This window comes from Cygnus olor, chromosome 20 (genome assembly GCF_009769625.2).
Source record: "Cygnus olor isolate bCygOlo1 chromosome 20, bCygOlo1.pri.v2, whole genome shotgun sequence".
In the NCBI taxonomy this organism is placed as follows: Eukaryota; Metazoa; Chordata; class Aves; order Anseriformes; family Anatidae; genus Cygnus; species Cygnus olor.
Window position 1 is genome coordinate 11,460,121 of NC_049188.1, and position 18,233 is coordinate 11,478,353.

At 58.7% G+C, this 18,233-nt stretch overlaps 1 protein-coding gene across 2 annotated transcripts; it reads right to left on the bottom strand.

Moving 5' to 3' along the window:
• Window positions 1-1,138: 1,138 nt before the first annotated feature.
• Window positions 1,139-18,130, bottom strand: CCDC92B (coiled-coil domain containing 92B). Of its 2 annotated transcripts, XM_040532567.1 has the most exons (4): window positions 18,075-18,130; window positions 12,420-12,573; window positions 8,239-8,286; window positions 1,139-5,195 (listed from the first exon to the last, which is right to left on the bottom strand). In XM_040532567.1, the coding sequence occupies exons 1-4, from the start codon at window positions 18,117-18,119 to the stop codon at window positions 4,546-4,548; spliced, it is 897 nt and encodes a 298-aa protein (XP_040388501.1). In that variant the 5' UTR covers window positions 18,120-18,130; the 3' UTR covers window positions 1,139-4,545. The 2 variants fall into 2 exon arrangements, with proteins under 2 accessions (XP_040388501.1, XP_040388500.1); XM_040532566.1 differs by lacking the exon at window positions 18,075-18,130 and having other exon boundaries at window positions 12,420-13,855.
• Window positions 18,131-18,233: the final 103 nt, after the last annotated feature.

Consider the following 18,233-nt stretch of genomic DNA (forward strand, 5'->3'; position numbering starts at 1 on the left):
CGAGCAGAGCAGGGACCCTGAGATGTTCACCTGCGCCCCAAAATGGAAGTTTGTTGGTGTGCTGCCCATTAATCTTCCCAGTGGGGAGCGTCAGCCAGGGCAGCACCACCACAGTTTCACGCTTCTGCCTCCCGGCAGCTCGTTTTGGGTAACTCGTGCATTGAGACGCGTTGTGCAGAGGAGAGAAAGCCCTGACCATCGCTCTCTCTTCAGAGATCACATTTCTTGCTGCGCCTTCAGCTTTTCGGGGCAACCAGGAGAAGTCATCCCCATGCTCTCACACTGCAGATCCTCATGTATCAGCTATGCCCTGCGTGTGATTTCCTGTGCAGTAAGGCAGTTTGTGGAAGGCCTCAAGCTCTGCCTCAGGCTGAAAATTCTCCAGGGCAATAGGATTAGGCCCAGCCACCACAGCTCTGCACACAGTGCAGTGCGGGAGAGGGGCAGGTCCCCAAGCCAGTGGGGCAGATGTCGTCAGGGAGTGCTCTACCAGGCGGTTTGCAGCACGGCAGGTTAGGAGCCAAGCCCGTGCAGGCTCACTGCCTCACCGGGGAGCAAGCAGGGCACCGGCAGCGGAGGTGTGCTGGGCTTTGCTGCGCAGGACGGCACTGGCACCACTGGTGGGTGGCATGTCCCCAGCGCGGCCTCAGTGCCGGCCGGCCCACCCGCACAGCCCTGCTGATGCACATCTTGCCCTAGCCGCTTTGCCCCTAATTATTTTTCTCGGCTGCACTGAGCCCCCCCACCCAAGTCCGGTGGCAGTCCCGGCCCCCTCGAGGTGCTGGTTCCTCCTGGCCTAGCACAGCCTCCGGGGGCCGGGGAGCCTCTGCGCTATTTGGGCCCTCACAACCACACCTTCAAAGCGGAGAGGGGAAGGATATAGCCAGGAGCGCTTAGATTAGCCCTAGCAAGCACATTCAGAAAATATGGCTTTTTAATTAACAGGGTCAAGAGGGAGAGCTTCCCGACCAGCCTGCCCGGGGCTAGAGCCAGACGAGGGGAGCGTGCGAGTCACCAGGACTGGCTCTGCCTGCCAGGGCTCAGCGCGGCTCCTCCGCCTGTGCTGCGGGGTTGTGCAACGCGAGGCATCCCTTCCTCAGAGAGATTTCGGAAGAGTAATAATGCAAAGAAAAGGAGATTAACAAATCCAACACATCAAAACCATTAGGGTTTGCACAGCTGCAGAACAAAACCAGCGGGTACAGGAGCGGTGCCCGGCTGTTAGTCTGCACACAGAGACTTGTCAGCACATTGTGTTTTATATATATATAAGATATTGTTTAACAACTGAGCGTTATTGCTATGCATCCATTTCCAGTCTAATCATTAAGCTTTACGAGTCAACATTACACATTGCTTGTTCCATACAAAGCATGTAGGTGTCAGCAGTTACACTCCTCGGTCTATACGTGTCTATGCACAGAGCTATACAGCGCAGGTTTAAGCTACGTTAACCATTTTGACTCCCAGGGAGTCTGACAGCACGGGACAAATGCAGCCTGCAGGTTGCTGCTTTGTCCCCCAGCCAGGGACCCGGGGGTTGGTAAGAGGCTGCCCGCGTCCCTGCTGCTCCCCTGGGCTCGCTGCATCTAACAGCAGCCGACTTACTAAAAATAGGAACACTGCCTCCTTGCTTGTTTTTTTCTTTTTTTGATCATTTTTTTGATCTCTTTGATCATTTTATATAAATACAAAGATTAAAATAATTTATTTCAACATAATTTCTATTACAATCATACAGTGTTTTCCCCTCAAAGCAAGTGCATGTATGTATATATGTATATATATTTGTGTATATATAGTACTCTAGAGCTTCCCCCCCACCAGTAGCAGCAGCAGTGACTGAAGTAGGTGCAGCACACAGAGCTGGCCCCCCAAGCTCAGAGGGGAGGATCCCCTGGGAAGCGCAGGGCTAGCCCCAAACACCTCCATCACCTCGCTTCCAGGCGCATTTAGGCCTGTGGGGGGACCGGGAGGCTCTGCGCACCCAAGGGCTGCTGGCAGGGACCCACAGCGCCCCGCTCAGGGCCCCGCTGCCTTTCTCCCGTTCATCCACGCTGCTGGGGTGCTGGGAAGGGCAGAAGTCATGGGGGCACTGGGATGAGATGAGATAAACTCCTCCAGCGAGCTGCTAATTACTGGTGAAGAGGGAAGGATCCTGCAGCTCCCACAGGGTTGCTTCATTTACATTGCTAGGCACTAAAAATGCTGATTGCTAGGAAGGTATTTACAGAGAATAGGAAGGTATTTACACTCCCTCCCCTTTTTAATGCTGAGGTCAGTCATGACCACCATGATTTTATCAATGATTTTATAATAAAAACGCAACACACTCTGTGTATCAGGATTGTCTAGAAACGAGGGGGAAAGCCGCTGTGCAAACCACAGCCAAAGTAACGCTCGGCCGAACGGCACGGAGATTTCTTTACCCTCTCTCACATTAAAATAAAATCGAGCTGTACTCCCAGCAGAACCTCCCTGAGCCTGCGGCACGCAGCCACGTCGGAAGGCCACGAGGCGCCTCACCGCGACACCCGCGCTGCCCGCTCGGCCTCCCGGGGCAGGCCGCACTGCGGCACCCCGCTGCCAGCGCCGGGGAGCAGCTGCCCCGTCCCACCCGGCCGGGCACAGACCCCGCGGGCATGGCTCGGCCCTGAGCTGTCCCCGCGTTGGGGCTGTGCAGTTGAGGTGTCAGGGGGCTCCTCGCAAATTCGGGGGTGTGCTTAGAGGCCATGGTCAGTAACGGCCGGGGGGCAGCGCTGCGGGGTGCCTTGCCTCCGAAGCCTGGCGCTTCACCGAGCGGGTTCACATCACAGGCAAAGAAAAGGTACAAAAGCTGCTCATCTCTGTCCTGCCGGTGCAGACAGTATGCTTGGGGGGTTGTTTTTACCATCCAAAGAGCTGGCCTGGGGACTGTTACTGAGAATCTCGTAAAAGCATTTTAATATATAAACACTGAACTACAAAAATAGAGACCTCTGACTGCGTGAGTGCTCCACGGGCGAGCTCGAGGCAGGTTCAGCCCAGCTGCTGCAGGATGGTGGTGCTTTCCTGGGGGTTTCAAACTGAACTCAGAGGGGATGGGGTCTGATGGCGGCACACGGCTTCCTCCTGCCCGCACCAGGCATCGCCCTGTAGGACGTGGGGCCGTGCTGTGCCCTGGGCCCAGCGGGGCTGCGCAGCCTCGGGGTGCTTTGCTCCCAGACACAGCCCTGGTGTCCCGACAGCACGAGGCTTGGGGGAGGTGAGGGCTGGCACCCAAACCGCCTGGCTCCCGGTTACCTGTGGGGCTCCTTAGTTCCCCTGGAGCCCCCAGGCCAGACCTGCCCCCTGCCCCGCTTCTTCCTGTCCCAGTTTCTGCTCTTCCACAACATTTTGGGTACATCTTTGCTTCAGAGCAGCTGAAGCCGTTGGTTTGGTCTGAAGTCAGGCAAGGCGGAAGGGGCCAAAGCTGGGCGCTGGCACAAGCCGTGGTGCTGGGAGGGAGGGATGGGCAGTGTGGGAGGACAGTCGGCAGCCCCACAGTGCCTCTTCCAGCTGCTCCCCAGAGCCCAGCTCAGGGAGCTGCGGCACCCCCAGGGACACGGGCGAAGCGGATTGTGCAGCCTCCACTCCTCGTGGGGCCGCCCCTGCGGCTGGTCCTGCCCCAGCAGGGTGGTGGTGCATGAGATCCCACCTTCACCACTGCCTTGCTGACGTGGTTATTGTCTGTGGTGAAACACCAACACCTGGCCACGGGTGCAAGCAACAAATACAATGCTGGTGCATGGACAGAGCCTGCCCATCACGGGTGACGCGAGTCAGGAACCTGCTCCAGGAGCATGTGAGGAGCAGCGCCGGGTGCTGCGAGCGGGCGCCTTCCAGCTTGTGGGTCATCTCCATCGGCCTTGTCCCAGCCTGCCATGTGCATATAACGGCGGGGAAATCCGTGTGACAGCCCGACAAATCCCGCAGAGGGGAGTGGTGACTTGGGACATGGCTGGCACAGCTGCACCGCCCTGTGGAGGGGGAAAACCCCTCCGGTGCCAACTGGGCCGACTGTCACTCGGCCGCTGGCAACCCCTGGGCACTGAGGACTGTGCTGATGGTGTCTGGGCCCCTCCAGCCCAGCCCAGCCCAGCCAGGGGTGCCCGAGGCAGGGCTGTGCTGAGCCCTGTGCCAAGCCACGGGTCTTTCTGCTGTGCACCTGGTACCCCAGGCCTGGGGAACATGACCGGCGTCTTCTCCAAGGAACAGCAGCAGCAGGAACAGGAGGATCTGCTCGTCTTGGAAACACTATTTTTCTGCCTTTCTTCCTCTGGAAGCTCTGGACAGCTGCTCAGCTGTTCCCCCCTGGCAAGCCTCATGCAGCATCACCACACCGTGCTCTCCATGCCCCAGCACCGCGGGCTGCTCAGCGGGGAGGGGGTGCGGGCAGGGCACCCACCTTCCGCTGCCTCCTTCCCCTCCCGGGGGACAGGGGCAGCAACCTCGGCCGGCGCCCACCTCAGTGCCGCCGGGCTCAGCGCCTTCCCGGCCGCTCGGGCCGTGCCCACCCCGGCTACTTTACTCCCGGGCCCGGGCTCCGTGGGGCCCAGACCCTGGCCGCTTGCTGGGCTCGCCCTTGGGTGGCCGGGCCCTGACTGCGGGCTCCTGTGGGGGTGGCCGGGGGGACCTCTGCGCCCGGGGGGCCGCAGCGGTGCTGGGCATGCCCCGGGCCTCGGCGGGGGGCTCTGGTGGGCGCTGCGGGGCGGGCGGCCGTGCCGTGTAGAGGAAGAGGGCCGGGTCGGGCATGGCGTCGTGCTCCTCACATGTGCGGTCCCTGGGGCGGGCACCATCCCCGGGTGGGCGCCGTGGGTGCGCCCGGTGGCCACGGCGCCGGGGCCTGCCCTCGGATGGGGGCTGCTCAGGAGGTGGCCGCCCGCTGGCCCGGGGTCCTGGCAGCCGCTGGGCGGTGGCGTGCAGCTGCAGGGAGAGGTAGGCGGCTGCCTCTGTCTGCTTCTGCAGCTCAGTGTCGAGGATGGTGACGCGGTGGCTCCTCCGCTTCAGCTCCTCCAGGAACCTGCGCTCCTTGTTGCGGAGGCTGGAGCGCAGCGCGGCCACCAGAGTCTCCTTGTGGCGCAGCTCCTTGCGCAGCTCCAGGTTGTCCTTCTCCTTCTCCTGCAGCTGGGCCTCCATCGCCCGGCACCTCTCCTCCAGCTCCCGGTCCAGCACGTCTGCAGGGCAAGGCACAGGGGGTTAGGAAGAGGCAGGAGTGGCTCTGCCCCGCAGACAGAGCAGCTCCCCATGTGGAGGTGACCATGAGGGCACCAGACTCAGGGGCATGGTTCAGCGGGATGCTGGCACGTCCATTCTGTGCCACCGGGCTGCTCAGGTGCTTTTGGAAACCGTGGCCCAAAAACTCCCTGTGGGCTGCCCACCAGCACATGCAACCCTTCCCTGTGTTCTGGGACAAGGCATGGGATACCCTCTCGATGGGGCTAGTGTACAGGCTGGGACAGAGGAGAAAAACCCAACAGCAAAGCAATCAACCCAATTTATTGAGTGCTGTTGCCCTCATGCCAAGAGACTGCAGAGCCAGATTAGAGAGGATAGAGAATACTAATCCAGGATTACCAGGCAGTCGAGCCATGCTCAGCTGAGGGCCTAGGGAGAAACGGACGTACATGCATGTGGCTATTTATTTAGGGGCACGTAAACGTGTTCATTTATTTATGGACACCCAAGAGAAGCCAGGCGCTGCAGCTGAAGCCGCTCTCGTTGCACCACGGTGCAGGTGCGGGTGCGACCAGGCTGCCCCGGGTGCTCCCCGCACAGGCACGGCCCCAGCGTCCCCAGCGCCTCGCCTCGCTGTCCCACCCTCGCCTGAGCCGTGCGGCTTGGCCTCCGCCTGGTGACGCCAGGGCCCTGCAGGGGCGGCCCGGTTCCAGGTGCGAGTGAGAGCGCCCGTGAGCAGCAGCGATCCCTCTGGCACGCAGCACCCCGGCGCTGGCGGCACCAGCAGCACAAGGATGCGGCCGCAGTTGCCCACAGGCAGCCATGGGGTCGGGAGCTGGGGTGCAGCCCCAGGCTGGGCGTGAGGCAGAGGACAGGAGGAGAGGGACCCTGCCGCTGCTGCGCTATGCCCAGTTCCTCCCCGTGTCGCAGCCTTTCTCAGGAAGGAAAACCTATTCCAAGAAGAGCTCCCAAGAAGGGTGGCGTGTGCTCAGAGGGAACTGCTGCGCCGCCTCTGGCTGCCCACCCCCCGCAGGGGCCGCGGGCTCACCGCTCCCCGTCCTCTGGGGTGTGCTGGGCTCCGCTGTGGTGGGGCGCGGAGGTCGGGGGCGCCCCTTGGCAGCCCCCCAGCAGCGGGGCTCCTGAGCCGGGGCTGCGGCAGCACCACCCAGCGCGGCGGCAGGCAGCCAGCACCTCTCGCGGCTGCGATGTACTCACCACGCCGTCACCCCTGGTTGCTGACGCCTGACCTGTTCGTCTTCTTTCTGCTCCCGGCAGCAGCTGGCTGCCAGCGACAGGGCGCTGACAGGACTTGTTTAAGCAGAGGCGCTGCTCCGAGTGGCAGGTTCCCCGCGGCTCCCACCCGCCACCTCTCCCTACACCCCGCAAGTGATGGGTGCCCTCCCTGCCCCGGCCCTGCTGAGTCACGCCGGTGGCACCCAAAAAAGCGTGATTTCGCACCAGCCCTGCACGCTGCTCCCGAGCACCCTGCACCACTCCAGCCAGCCTGTGTGGGTCCTGTGGCAGCTCCAGCCACGGCTCCCTCACCTGCCTGCGGGGGCACAGCACCGGCCACCGAGCCACACACCCATCCTACCTTCTACCCCGCCATAGTAGCATCAAGAGACTGCACTTTTTAATTGTCCATCTGTAGAGCAATTTGGGTAACAAAACTGCATTTCCCTACTCCCTTCTGCCCAATGATCCTGAAAGGGCGGAGGGGCTGGGGACAGGGCTTTGGGGAGCACCGCAGCCACAGCGGCCCATCTCTCGGGGCTCCTCCAGGCAGCCTTCAGCCTGCTGTGGAAACGCACCGGCCCACTGCGGGTGCCCAGTACGAGAACAAGTCCTGCCCCACGGCCATGTGTGTCCCCGTGGGGACCCACCTCTGTGCCAGGCGAGGTGCCCCCGGCAGGCCGGGCCACAAGCCCCTCCACGCAACCCTCCCATGGGGCCGAGGAGGGCAGCGCCTGTCACTGGGGACCAGCACAGCGCACACGGCATGCCCAGGCGCGCTCCTGTGGCTGTGAAAAAGCTCTGCTTTTTATGATACGCTTTGCAACCACTTTATAGCTTCAGCTCTTAAGTGTCTTCTGCAGAGGAAAAATGCTTTCTAATGAGATCTTAAGGGAGGCAGCTGCACATGGTAATTATTACATGAGTGGCATTTGAAGAGCGATCATTTGATGGCATCTTAATTTAGGTTGTTGCCCCATAAATGTAGCAAATGTGCTCGTACTCCTCCTAAGCTGTTAAAAGGCTGAATGATGGGCAGAGACCTGCGGGCAGTGCTCACTGCAGGCGGTCCCTGCAGCACGGGCAGGGACGCGGGGCTGGGCTCGGGTCAGCGGCCAGGCCCTGGGAGAGGCGGTGGCCATGAGGATGGGGCAGTAACGCCAGGAAGGCGAGCCCGGGGTGGTTCTGGGGGATGCATTTCTGCAGGGCCTGGGCAGGGGCAGCACGGGCACCTCCCTCACCACCGATCCACACCGGGACCTGGGGGTCAGCACATTGAGAAATGCGCCTTGGCCAGCTCTGCAGCGCTGATCCCGGCCCACGAGGCTCATGCCAGCAGCTTGCAGACATTCTGGGTGCACCAGCAATTCTCTCCCCCTTATTTTGGAACATGGAAGATTATTTTGCGGGTCATAGTAAGGAACTGGTGGTGCCTTCAGGATGGTCTGCAGGGGTGAGAGGAGCTCAGGGGGTAACCGATAACCCCCTTGTTTGCTTTTTCCTGTGGCTCAAGGCTTTGCAGGCTTTGAGATGCTCCCTGGGGGTCCGTGGACTACCCCTAAGGCTCTTCGTAAGGGGATTAGCAAAGCAAACCCTATGGATCCTTGCTTTCACATGCAAAACCCTTTTTTTTTTTGCACAGGCATTTGAGGCAGTTTAACCTCGGTGCTAAGAGGCTGTGAACTGTGCACGTGGGCTTCCCAGCCCCACCACCCCCTGAGGGCAAGGGGACCCCGTGCCCCCAGCCCCCGTGCGGGCAGCCCGCACCCCACACACCCCACTTAGCGCATGCAAACCGCGAGATCCTACCTTGCTGGCGGGCTTCCAGCTCTTTCATTTCAAGGTCGTGGGTCAGCTCTAGGAGAGAAATCAAACAGGGATGAGCCCAAGCCCCTGCCCCTGCCCGGCGCCTTCGCTGCTTCCCCTTTCCTGCTGCCCAGGCTGCCGCTCGCCCGGCACCTGCCAGGGCTGAGCCCTGGCTCCTCTGCCCGGCCACGGCGCCCGCCCCAGCGCTCCCAGCCGCGGCTGGTCCGGAGCCCGGTGCCTGGCAATCCGTGAGTTATTAGGCAGCCTCGGGACCTGCAGCAGCCCCTGCCCCTGGGATGTGACTGGTGCAGTCGCAGGTCCTGCCCCACCGCAGGCAGGAGAGGCTCCCTCACACCCATGGGGACTTTTTTTTTTGGAACCATTTTCGGTGCTTTAAATCAGGACAAAGAGCAAAGCAACGGACTGAAAATAGACCGAAGTGTAAACTGCTGCCTGAAGTATTTCATAATGTACTGCTTCCAGCCTGCTTTCTCGGCCTCTGCACATTACGCAAGTGGGACGTCCTTGTCCCTGCGCTGTGCCTGGAGCAGGACGCTGCTGCACTGTTGCAGCACTACGTATCCTACAAAATCCTCTTCAAACCTGTCACTGTGCGCAGCCTGGGTGGCCCACGGCTCTCCTGCCAAAGGGCCGAGCGCTCCCCCAGGGCCCCCAGCTCCCAGCTCTTCAGGGCTCATGCAGCAGGGAGGGCCCCCGACAGCCCCCGGGGGCACCACAGCGGGGCGGCTGCAGTGCAGAAAGCACTTCACCCGCTACCTCGGGAACAAACCGCCGGAGCGTTCCGGCGGACAAATGGGCACCGAAGCACCCCACGGGGATGCGCACACTGCGTGGCCACGGCCCCCGTGCGCCCACAGCACCCTGCCGAGCCCACCAGGGACAGCAACAGGGCGAGCTCAGGGACCTACTGGAGCTCGCCTTTAACCTGCAAACATTTACAATTTCTTTTGAATTAATGCCACAGACTACTAGACTACCAGCAGCTAAGAGAGGAGAAGGAAAGAGCTAACAGCAGTAGTCAGTCATTTTGGAGCTCTTTTTTTTCTGAATATGAATTCAAACGGTTAATCTTTGCCCTACATTTTTCTTTTAATCTGCTTTCATGTTGACTCTAATCCTCATCACTGCCATCCTTCTGAAGCGAAACGCTTGGCTCAGGCTCCTCTGCCCGTCTGTCTTAGAAAACAAATCTGTAGTGAGAATGCAGAAGTAACTGAGAACGTAATGCAATTTCTGGAAAGCTTTCAGCACTCCTGACTGCCCCATTGGAAATCAATGGCAGCTGTGTTATTTTTCTGAAGCTAAAATAATGGGTTTGGAGTCTCAGAGATATTCCAAATGAAATCTAAAGCAGTCTCCCGTTTGGAAAGACAGCGTTGCTCTGCTGAATAATGCGCAGAGCGGGCTCCTTGCTGCTGTGCCAGTCACGGGGGTGCTGCAAACCCCCCGCTGGCTGCGGGCTGGATGTGTGCGGTGGCAGCTCTGCCCCAGCTGCTCTGCCCTGGCCTTGCCACAGCGGGACGTGGCCGTGCCTCGGAGGGGCTGCAGCCCGCTCCAGCTCCGTGTTCCTCTCCCCTTGCACATCTCCATGGGGCTCCCCCCGCCGCCTGGGCTGGCCGGGCCCTGGCACCCCACCGGGCGCTGCGGTTGCGCTCTGCAGCGGCCAGGACGCCCTCGCCGCACCCGGGGCCACGCGGTCCCAGAAGTGGGACACCATCCCCACCCTCGGGAGCAGCCAGGGCCCGCAGGGTCTCCGCTGCCCTCTGGACAAGAGGTTGCTCCTGCGCTCGAACAGACGCGGGGGAGAGCGGAGGGGCTGCCAGCACCTTCTCTGCTGCACTTTGCTGATCCATCACGCTGCCTCCACGGATTCCCTTCTGGAAACCCGGCTCTGCTTCCTGCACGAGCTTCCCCTCCTGTTGTTCTGCTAACACTGGGGAACATGCTAATTATTGCCACAAGAGTTGAGCTCATCTTCCAGTAAAAGGAGAAACATAAGAGTCTGAAAGAATCTATTGCTATTTCTGCTGTGTTTATGCTTCGCAAATAAAATGGGAGTGGGAGGAAAGCCAACTCTGCTCTGTAACGTGAAGTTTATTCCAATAAATGAATCATACCACACTGTTCTTCACTGCATTTATCTTCCTGTAAGCGCTACAACTGTAGATGTTGGACTGCAGGGCTTCGCTACGGCCAGCTTCCCCGCTGACCCCCTGCACAGGCTGCGATGTTCACGGTCCTGCCGGCCCCTTCCTCCTGCCCGTGCTGCTGGCGGAGCGGTGCGGAGCTCAGCGGGTGCCGGGGCCCCCTCCCCAGCTTGTCTTCGTCCCGCTGCCCCGCAGCAGTGCTGGGTGGCGGAGGCTGCCGAGGACACAGAGCACAGCCTGTGCCAGCCTGGGTCCTGGGGCAGAAATGCTGTGGGTTTATCTACTCGGAGAAGGTCCCTTATGAGGACAGCCATTCTGCTGCCAGATCCAGCCCGGTCTGGGGCTGTGTGCCCTGCGCACCCCCACCTCGTGTGGCACCGCTCGGCTCCCTCCTCAATGAGGCACCCCCAGGGCCCCAGCACCCTGACGCTGCCAGGGCTTTGTCAGAGGGCAGCAGCAACACAGAAATCCACAGGGGGATGGGCTGGCAGCGATGCTGCTCGGACACCGAGGTCACAATGCAAAAATCCAAGGTCTAAAGCAGCAGATCCAGGTGCAGCAATGAGCTACGCACCTGGAGCAGACGGGGAAGTGCTGAGTGACCAATTCACCTCTCATGCAAACAGCATCTCAGGTGATGGATGGCACGGAAAACACGACCAAAGTCATCCCAGAGCTGGATAGGAGGTTTGCCCCCATCGCTCCTAGCAGAAAGGCACCGCAGAACTACACACCGTGCCAATGGCACAACACTCATCTGGCCCCGCGGTGCTGCCAGTCGGCCCGGCTGGGAAGAGCTGATCGCAAACAACAAGCACGGACGGGGCCATCTCTGCCACGGGTGGCTCTGAACCTCGCAGCGTGATTCAAGCCTGAGAACCCCGCTGTCTCACATTGCCTCATCTACAGCCTTTCAGATATTAAAAGAAACGAAACACAACAGAAAAAGCTGGGAAAGGACGGGGAATAAACCGACAATTTTAGAAATGCCGTCATGTCTCTTTCCCAGGAATCAGTGAGGATGAGACGCTGGAAGACAATGAGTAATTCGCTGCAGCTGAATTATTGATGAGAGTGCCGGGATGGATTTCAGTGGCAGGCAGAGCGGGGCCACTGCTGGGCGAGGCGGTGTGATGAGAGAGCCCCCACACTGCGGGGACCTGCCCCCAGCCCAGGCTCCCCGGGGGCCAGGAGGGTGGCAGCGGCTCTGCAGCCCTGCTTGGAGCCGTGCTCCTGGCAGGGAGAGGACGTGCTGGTGCCGTGGCTTTAGTGCTCACACAGCACCGGGCAGCAGACACGGGCACTACCGACAGCATCAGTGCTGAGCTGCTCCGGGCCGGGCTGGCAGGAAAGAGTGGATTTTGCAGCTCCAAATAACAGACAATAACACACAGTAACAGAATATAAACAAGAAAATCACATTCCCCTGGTTCTGAAAGTGACTTTGGCACAGTCCCGTGCATCCCCATCATCGGTGGAGTTCAGCCCTCTTCCCTTCCTTCATCTACCAGCATCTGGGAGAAAGGATGAACTACTTCTACATTTTAATAACCAAAATATCTTTGAGGGCACAAATCATGGAAAGAAAAGGCAGGACCACCTTGCTGGCTGATGCTTGGGCTTTTTTCCCTTTCCTTAGACCAGTAAATCCCTCTGGGGTAGTGATTACTGCAGTCAAACTACTGCAGGGTGTGGGCGCACAGCCTGGGGAGAGCGCTGAGCTGGTGGGGCTGATCCCCTTTCAGAAGCCTGCCCCAAGCACCGAGTTGAAACTAAGGAAGAGGGTCTTAATTACGGATTATGAACACGGACTCCTCTCCTATTGCCCGCTCGTCCAGCTGATGCCCAGAATAAGAATTGCTCCAGTTCTTCAGAGCGCTGCAGCTACAGGAAGCTGCTGGTGCCCGTTGGCAGAGGGATGCTGTCAGGGCTTTCCTGACACGGGGGCAGACGGTGCCTGGCAGGAGGGGAGGCTGTGCCGGGCTCGCTGCCTGCCCGTGGGCACCAGGAGCTCACCTGAGCAGTGCTTCTGCAAGCGGAGGATCTCCAGGTGCAGGTCGTGGAGCAACTCCATTTGCTCCTTCTTCAGGAAAGCGATGTGCCGCTGCACGCTCTGGATCTGGTGCTCCAGGGACACGGTCTCCATCGCAACCGAGCTCGCGGTCCACGCCTGCGGGGAGAGGAGACGGCCTGCTGTCAGACAGCAGCGGCACCGCGGCACCACGGGAGCGGAGCCGGTCCCGGAGCCCCTGCGGGAGGCAGAGCCACCGGGCACCGCAGACACCTGCTCTCCCCTGTCCCTCCCCGGGGACGTGGCTGCAGGCAAGGCGGCTCCGTGCAGGGGACGTGACCCCACCGGGGGTTCCGCGGGAGCAGCCCCCGAGTCCCCGCACTGCCCCATCCCTGGTCCCAGCTCTCGCTGCGGGCTGGGGCTGGAGAGCTCTGATACTGCATAAACAGAAAGCGCTGCTGTACAGACGCGTGTGTTGAAACGGCTCGTTTCTATTTTAAATTCGGCCCTAGGAAATCTGTTTTATTGCTGAGCAGGATTACATCTGGGACAGGATTGCTTCCTGCTCCCCCCGCAGTCCCCAGGTGGGAGCCACACCAGCGCTGACTTCGGCTGTCACTTGACAAGCCACATATTACAAGGCAGCAACTGCGGCAGGAGATCTAGCACACGAAAAATACAATATGCTCAGTCTAATCCAATCAGCGTTACGTGGCAAGGAGCTTTGCGTTGTCTTATAGCAGAAGGAACACCTTCACTGGTAATTCACCCGACAGATGTGCCGCTGCCAGCTCTGCGCCCGGAGGCTCGGCCCCGGGGTGCAGGAGTTCGTCGGGCAGTAATTGCTCCGGTGAAGCAGCTGCGCGAGCTGCCTACCTGTGCTACTGCACCGGGGAGATAAAAATAAACCTCCGGAAGAATCCTTAATTCTGGGAAATGCCATTTTGTGCGGATGTGGAATCTGTCCTTAGCCCATGCACTGAGCCTAGGAGAAGGGGAACCTGCAGCAAGCTGCTGGAAAGGCTGGGATTTTTTTGCCAGGAAGCCTAAGGACAGCACGCACCATCCTGCCACTGGGAAGCTACTTCCATTTCCTCGTTCACTCGCATCTGATTTCATGTTTCTCTCAATACAAACTTGAGAACTAAGCAAGTGCTTTAGCTCACGTTTATAAGCACACCCAGTCCTTTATGTAGCACATTTTAAGCTAATTCCCACAACCTAAACCAAATCAGACCTCATTTAAGCTTGATTCTAAAGTAAGCAATCTCAGCAGTGGTCCTAGCTCAAAGCTTAGTCTTGCCAAGGCCTCCAAAGGTTTGTGGAAACCTTAGGATCAGGTCTCCACACACTCAATATTTCATGAGAAGGGAAGGGGCCGCAGTGAGGCTCCAATACCAGCACGCTGGGAGCACCTTCCCCACTGCCCCCTGCTGCTGGGGCATTGCCCTGCGGCAGCCCCAGCCCCCTGGGGGGGACCTGTTCCTCCTGCCCCCATGGAAGGTGATGCACTGCCAGCCCACCGCACAGAGCTACAGCCACCAAGAGGTACCCAGGGGATTTTTAGCTTATTTAAAGCTGAATTTATTCAGGCCTATAAATTCCTTATTTATAGGAAACAGCTGCAGGGCTTGAAACAGTGCTGATGTCCTGCAGCTGCCCCCTTCTCCCAGCCCTGGTATAAAAACCCCACAGCACAGTAGTGCTGCTTTGTTCCTGGGGGTGCTGTGGTGGGGAAGCTCTGCTTGCACAGGGTGCTGCACCTCCTGCATGTGTCCAGCTGCTTCTCAGCCTGGATCCGGCTGGCCCCCCGCTTGCTGGTGGTGCTGCTCTGCCTGCTGTGGGGCCGGGGTCCTGGTGGTGTACGGACAGGGTGCTTGGAGCCGGCTCTGACACCTGGCTGCAGCTGGCGCAAGCTGGGTTCTCCTGTGGCTGTCCCCTGCCTTGGGGGTAAGGGTGTCAAACTGGAGCTGTGTGAGGGGTTGGGGCTTGCGCTGTGGTCTGTGAGGCTGCAGGAATCTGGCTAAGGCCTGAAATAAGAAAACTGTGTAATGTGAACTGGCTTTGGCATATGTGGTGGATTGTTATTGGCTATTTTTATGCCTCAGGGATATGTTTCTAGTGGCACAATAATGACATGCCTGGTTTTAGGATGGATCTGCTCTTCAGGGAATGAAACGCTCCAAACACTCAACACATGAATGCTATAGAAAAGCACAAAAAGGCTGATGTGATACATAAAAGCAATGGATACAGAGGTCCTGCTCCTTATTTAAGCACTTATTGTGAGAGGTATGATTTATACCAGCTTAAAGCTTCCTTGTGGAACAATGTCATGTAAGTGGAAATTGCCCTGAACTGGCCCTCCTGTTCCTGTCTGGATGTAAGGTTCATGTGCTCTGTTCAAAGCAACCAAGGCACTTCCTGGGACCGCAGGGGACTTGTAGTCCCTCAGTATTTGTCATTTCAAAGTGGACTTTGGGGGAAAAAAAATATTGCTCTAGACTTAACATCCTAATCGTTCCCATTCTTCTGGATGGCAAGATGATGATTTTGGAGCCTTGTAGGTCGTCTGACTTTTCCTGATGACATCTTAATTAATAGACAAGGTTAAAAGGTCTGTATCCTAATGACTTCCAAGAGAGCTGGCATTTCATCTTTATGATGAGAGATGGCAATGACAGGAGCTGATGGTGGAGGGGGAGCTTACTTGTGCCAGTGAGAAAGTTACCTGGGGACAGCTCACGCCATCGCAGTGTGCCTTTCTGCAGCCCTGGTGGCGGGGAGGGGCTGGGGAAGGTGTGCCCCCGCTTTGGAGCAGTTCCTTTAAGGAAGTGGTGGAACCTTGTCTCTGGAAGTGTCAGAAAGTAGGTTCGACAAAGCCCTGGAGGATACGTAGTGCTATTTTCAAGCACTTTGTTCTGTCTGGTTGAGATGTGTTTGGTAGAAATGGGCGGAATCTTTCCATTGAACTTTTCCTCCCTTCCTTTAGGTGGAAAATTATCCTTTTATTAACTTAACATTCCACATGGATCTTGAGCCCTGAACTTTGAAAATCCTAATTCCCATGGACTGTTTTCCCCAGTTACAGAGCTTTTCAGAGCCCACACCTTGGCAGGGATTTCTTCAGTGTCCACCTAAATGCTTCTCCTTTCATGACTTTCATGACTTGGGGGAGCTGCGGGGCTGCCATGGGGTACATGCGTGCGGCCCTCCCAGCTGCCATCAGCAGGCAGCGCAGACACGAGGCGTGAGCTGGTGCCCTGAGCAGGAGGTGCCTCTCCTCCAGCCCCTGCCTCCCCATGGAGAGGAGCAGTGGTGCTGCCCTGCAGCTCCCAGTGTCTGCAGGGTACAGGTAATGATGCAAGAGCCATTAACGAAGCTGCAATTTAGTTGTGGAGTTTCAGTAGCATCTGTAAGCTGTTCAAGTATTTCCAATGCTATTGGCTGTGAACGAACCCTTGCCTTGCTGGGAGGTCCCCACTCAGTACCCAAAAGAACTTCTGAACCTAACTCTCAGCAACTTGTTTTCCCTCCATTGCTTTTGTAGTTAAGTGGAGATTGCAACTGCATTTTGAGTGTTTAGTTTGCAGTGCCTTTGGTCGTTCCACACACCAGAATCACTTGGGAGGTGTTAGGAGTTAATAAAGGTTATTTGCTGCTGCTGCTGGCTGACTGAATAACGTGCCACAGAGCCATCCTGTCTGCCAGCTGATGGTCCTGCAGCTCCCTGCGCTGACAGCTTCGAAGCCCCCAGGAAGTGCTGAGGACCACCGCTCTGTGTGGTGAAGCAAGGCAGGAGCCTTCAGCCCACGCCTGACACGAGAGGCAGAGCGTGGCGACCAGTGTGGTCACCGGTGGTGCTGAGCACCAGCTCCTCGCCCGGCCTCGCGAGCACAGCTCCCCGCGGGATGGCTGCACTGCTCCGAGCAATGCGAGGGACCGGGAGCGAGCTGCTCTGATCCCTCTCTCATGGCTTCAGCATGACTTTGTGTTTCCAGGCCGGGTCTAAGCTGCCAAAGCACCTGGTGGTGGGAGGCCTCGCGGGGCTGTGCACTGCGGGGCTTGGAGAAGTCACGTAAGAGGTTGCAACCCCAGCAAAAGTCATTTGCTGTGAAAGCCCAAGGGTAGGCAATGCTCCCCTTTAGTTTGAAGGATGTTCGGTGCCTTGTTTCTGATAGTTGTATGCATGTGCACAGCTGGAAAGGAGGTGCCAACCTGCTGAGCCCACTGGAGTGGCAGCTGCCCCTGAGCTGTCCCTCTCCCCGCGGAGCTCTGCCTGCACAGCTGTCCCTGGTTTGTTGGGGAGTCAGCTCCATGTGTGCCCAGGACTGCACTGAAGAATGTGCTACTTGAGTGCATCCACCCTGCCACAACTTTCCTGCTGACCTCAAACCTGTGCCTTTTCAGAAAGCTCTCCAAGTAACTTGCTCTCCAAGCCCGGGCAAGGTGGTGACGGGGAGTGCGGCGCCTCTGGGCTCAGTCCCAATCAGTTTCTCAAGCTGGGTATGGTCTTGAGTGCTGAGCCTTCTCATGGTCCTGCCCTCCACCTCCAAAATGGAGCGTGTTTTACCTTCCCTTCAACGTTACGCTGCAGTCTTTGGGACAAAGTGCATTGGGAATGTTGATCTCAGCGGGGTGTTTCAAAGTACTGCTGGAAAACCTTGGTGAGGCTTGCAATTTCATCCCAATTTATCAGAATCCTTATTTCTTGCAAAACAAAATGAGTTAACCTCTCGAAATAACTACAATGGCCGACTCAGTTGCCGGTCTGCTCAGAACTGATCTCCATCGCACGGACAGCTTGTCTGAGGATTTGCTTCCAAGGCAAAACTGCTGAAGTCTGTGCACGCCAGTCAGAATCCCAGAACTGTGACCTAAGAAAGCAACCTCAGCTCCTGAGGATGCCTTCCAAAGGCAGATGTGGTTTTGCATGTATGCATACCCCAGCACAAACACGATCATACAAAGATCCAGTCTCTGCTCGCATCATTTTTCCTCATAAAGGGCAAATTACCTAGGGAGGCTGAGGGCACAAACAAGGTTTGCAGGAACAGGTCGATAATTTATCCTGCTGTGGCTGCCAGCAACCCCCTCTCCATCACGTACAGTGTACGTAGGAAAGCTCACTGCTACATATCAGCAATCTATGCTGCTTGTAATTTATGGTCTCAATATCAGCACATAAAACTTTGCCATAATGCCGTGAAGCCAGCATGTCTGTAAATGTGAGGACTACACAGCAAAGGGAAGCAAAGAAACTTGCAGAAGGTCACAGAGGAGTGACGATGCCAGGAACAGAAACTGGAGGTGACATCCTGGCCTTGGGAAAGCCACTGGAAGCTCTCCTCGGTCTCAGCGGAGGCGGAACCACACCGAGTGCTCCCTGCTGCCCGTTATCTAACGGCACCTCCGCCGAGACGCAACCAGTACGAGCGGCGGTTCCCGTTCGGCTGCTGGAAGCCAGGCCGTGCTTGCCCCCGCGGCTCCGGGGGACTACCGGCGGGGTCGGGCCCGCGGCCGGCGCTCCGGGGCGGGCGGTCCCCGCGGTGCGGGCCGCGCTCGGCGTTTCCGCGGGGCCCCCCCCGGGCGCTCGGCTCCGCGCTGCCGCCCCCCCGGAGGCGTCCCGGGACCCCCGCCCGCCCCCGCCGCCGCCTTACCTCCGGGGAGCGCCGTGGCCCCGCGGGGCGCCCGCTGGGCGTCATGGGGCGGCCGCGCCGGGCCGGGCCGGGCCGGGGCCGGGGCCGGGGCCGCGCCGGGCTCCCCGCGCTGCCCGCGCTGCCTGCGGCGGCCCCGCCTCGCCCGGCCCGGCCCGGCCC

Coding starts and splice junctions, on each gene's coding strand:
- CCDC92B (XM_040532566.1), bottom strand. CDS start 12,804: ATGGGGCAGTGCGGGGACTCGGGGGCTGCTCCCGCGGAACCCCCGGTG. Junction 8,287..12,419: donor CTTGCAGAAGCACTGCTCAG/GTGAGCTCCTGG, acceptor TTTCTCTCCTAG/AGCTGACCCACGACCTTGAA. Junction 5,196..8,238: donor GCTGGAAGCCCGCCAGCAAG/GTAGGATCTCGC, acceptor CTTGCCCTGCAG/ACGTGCTGGACCGGGAGCTG.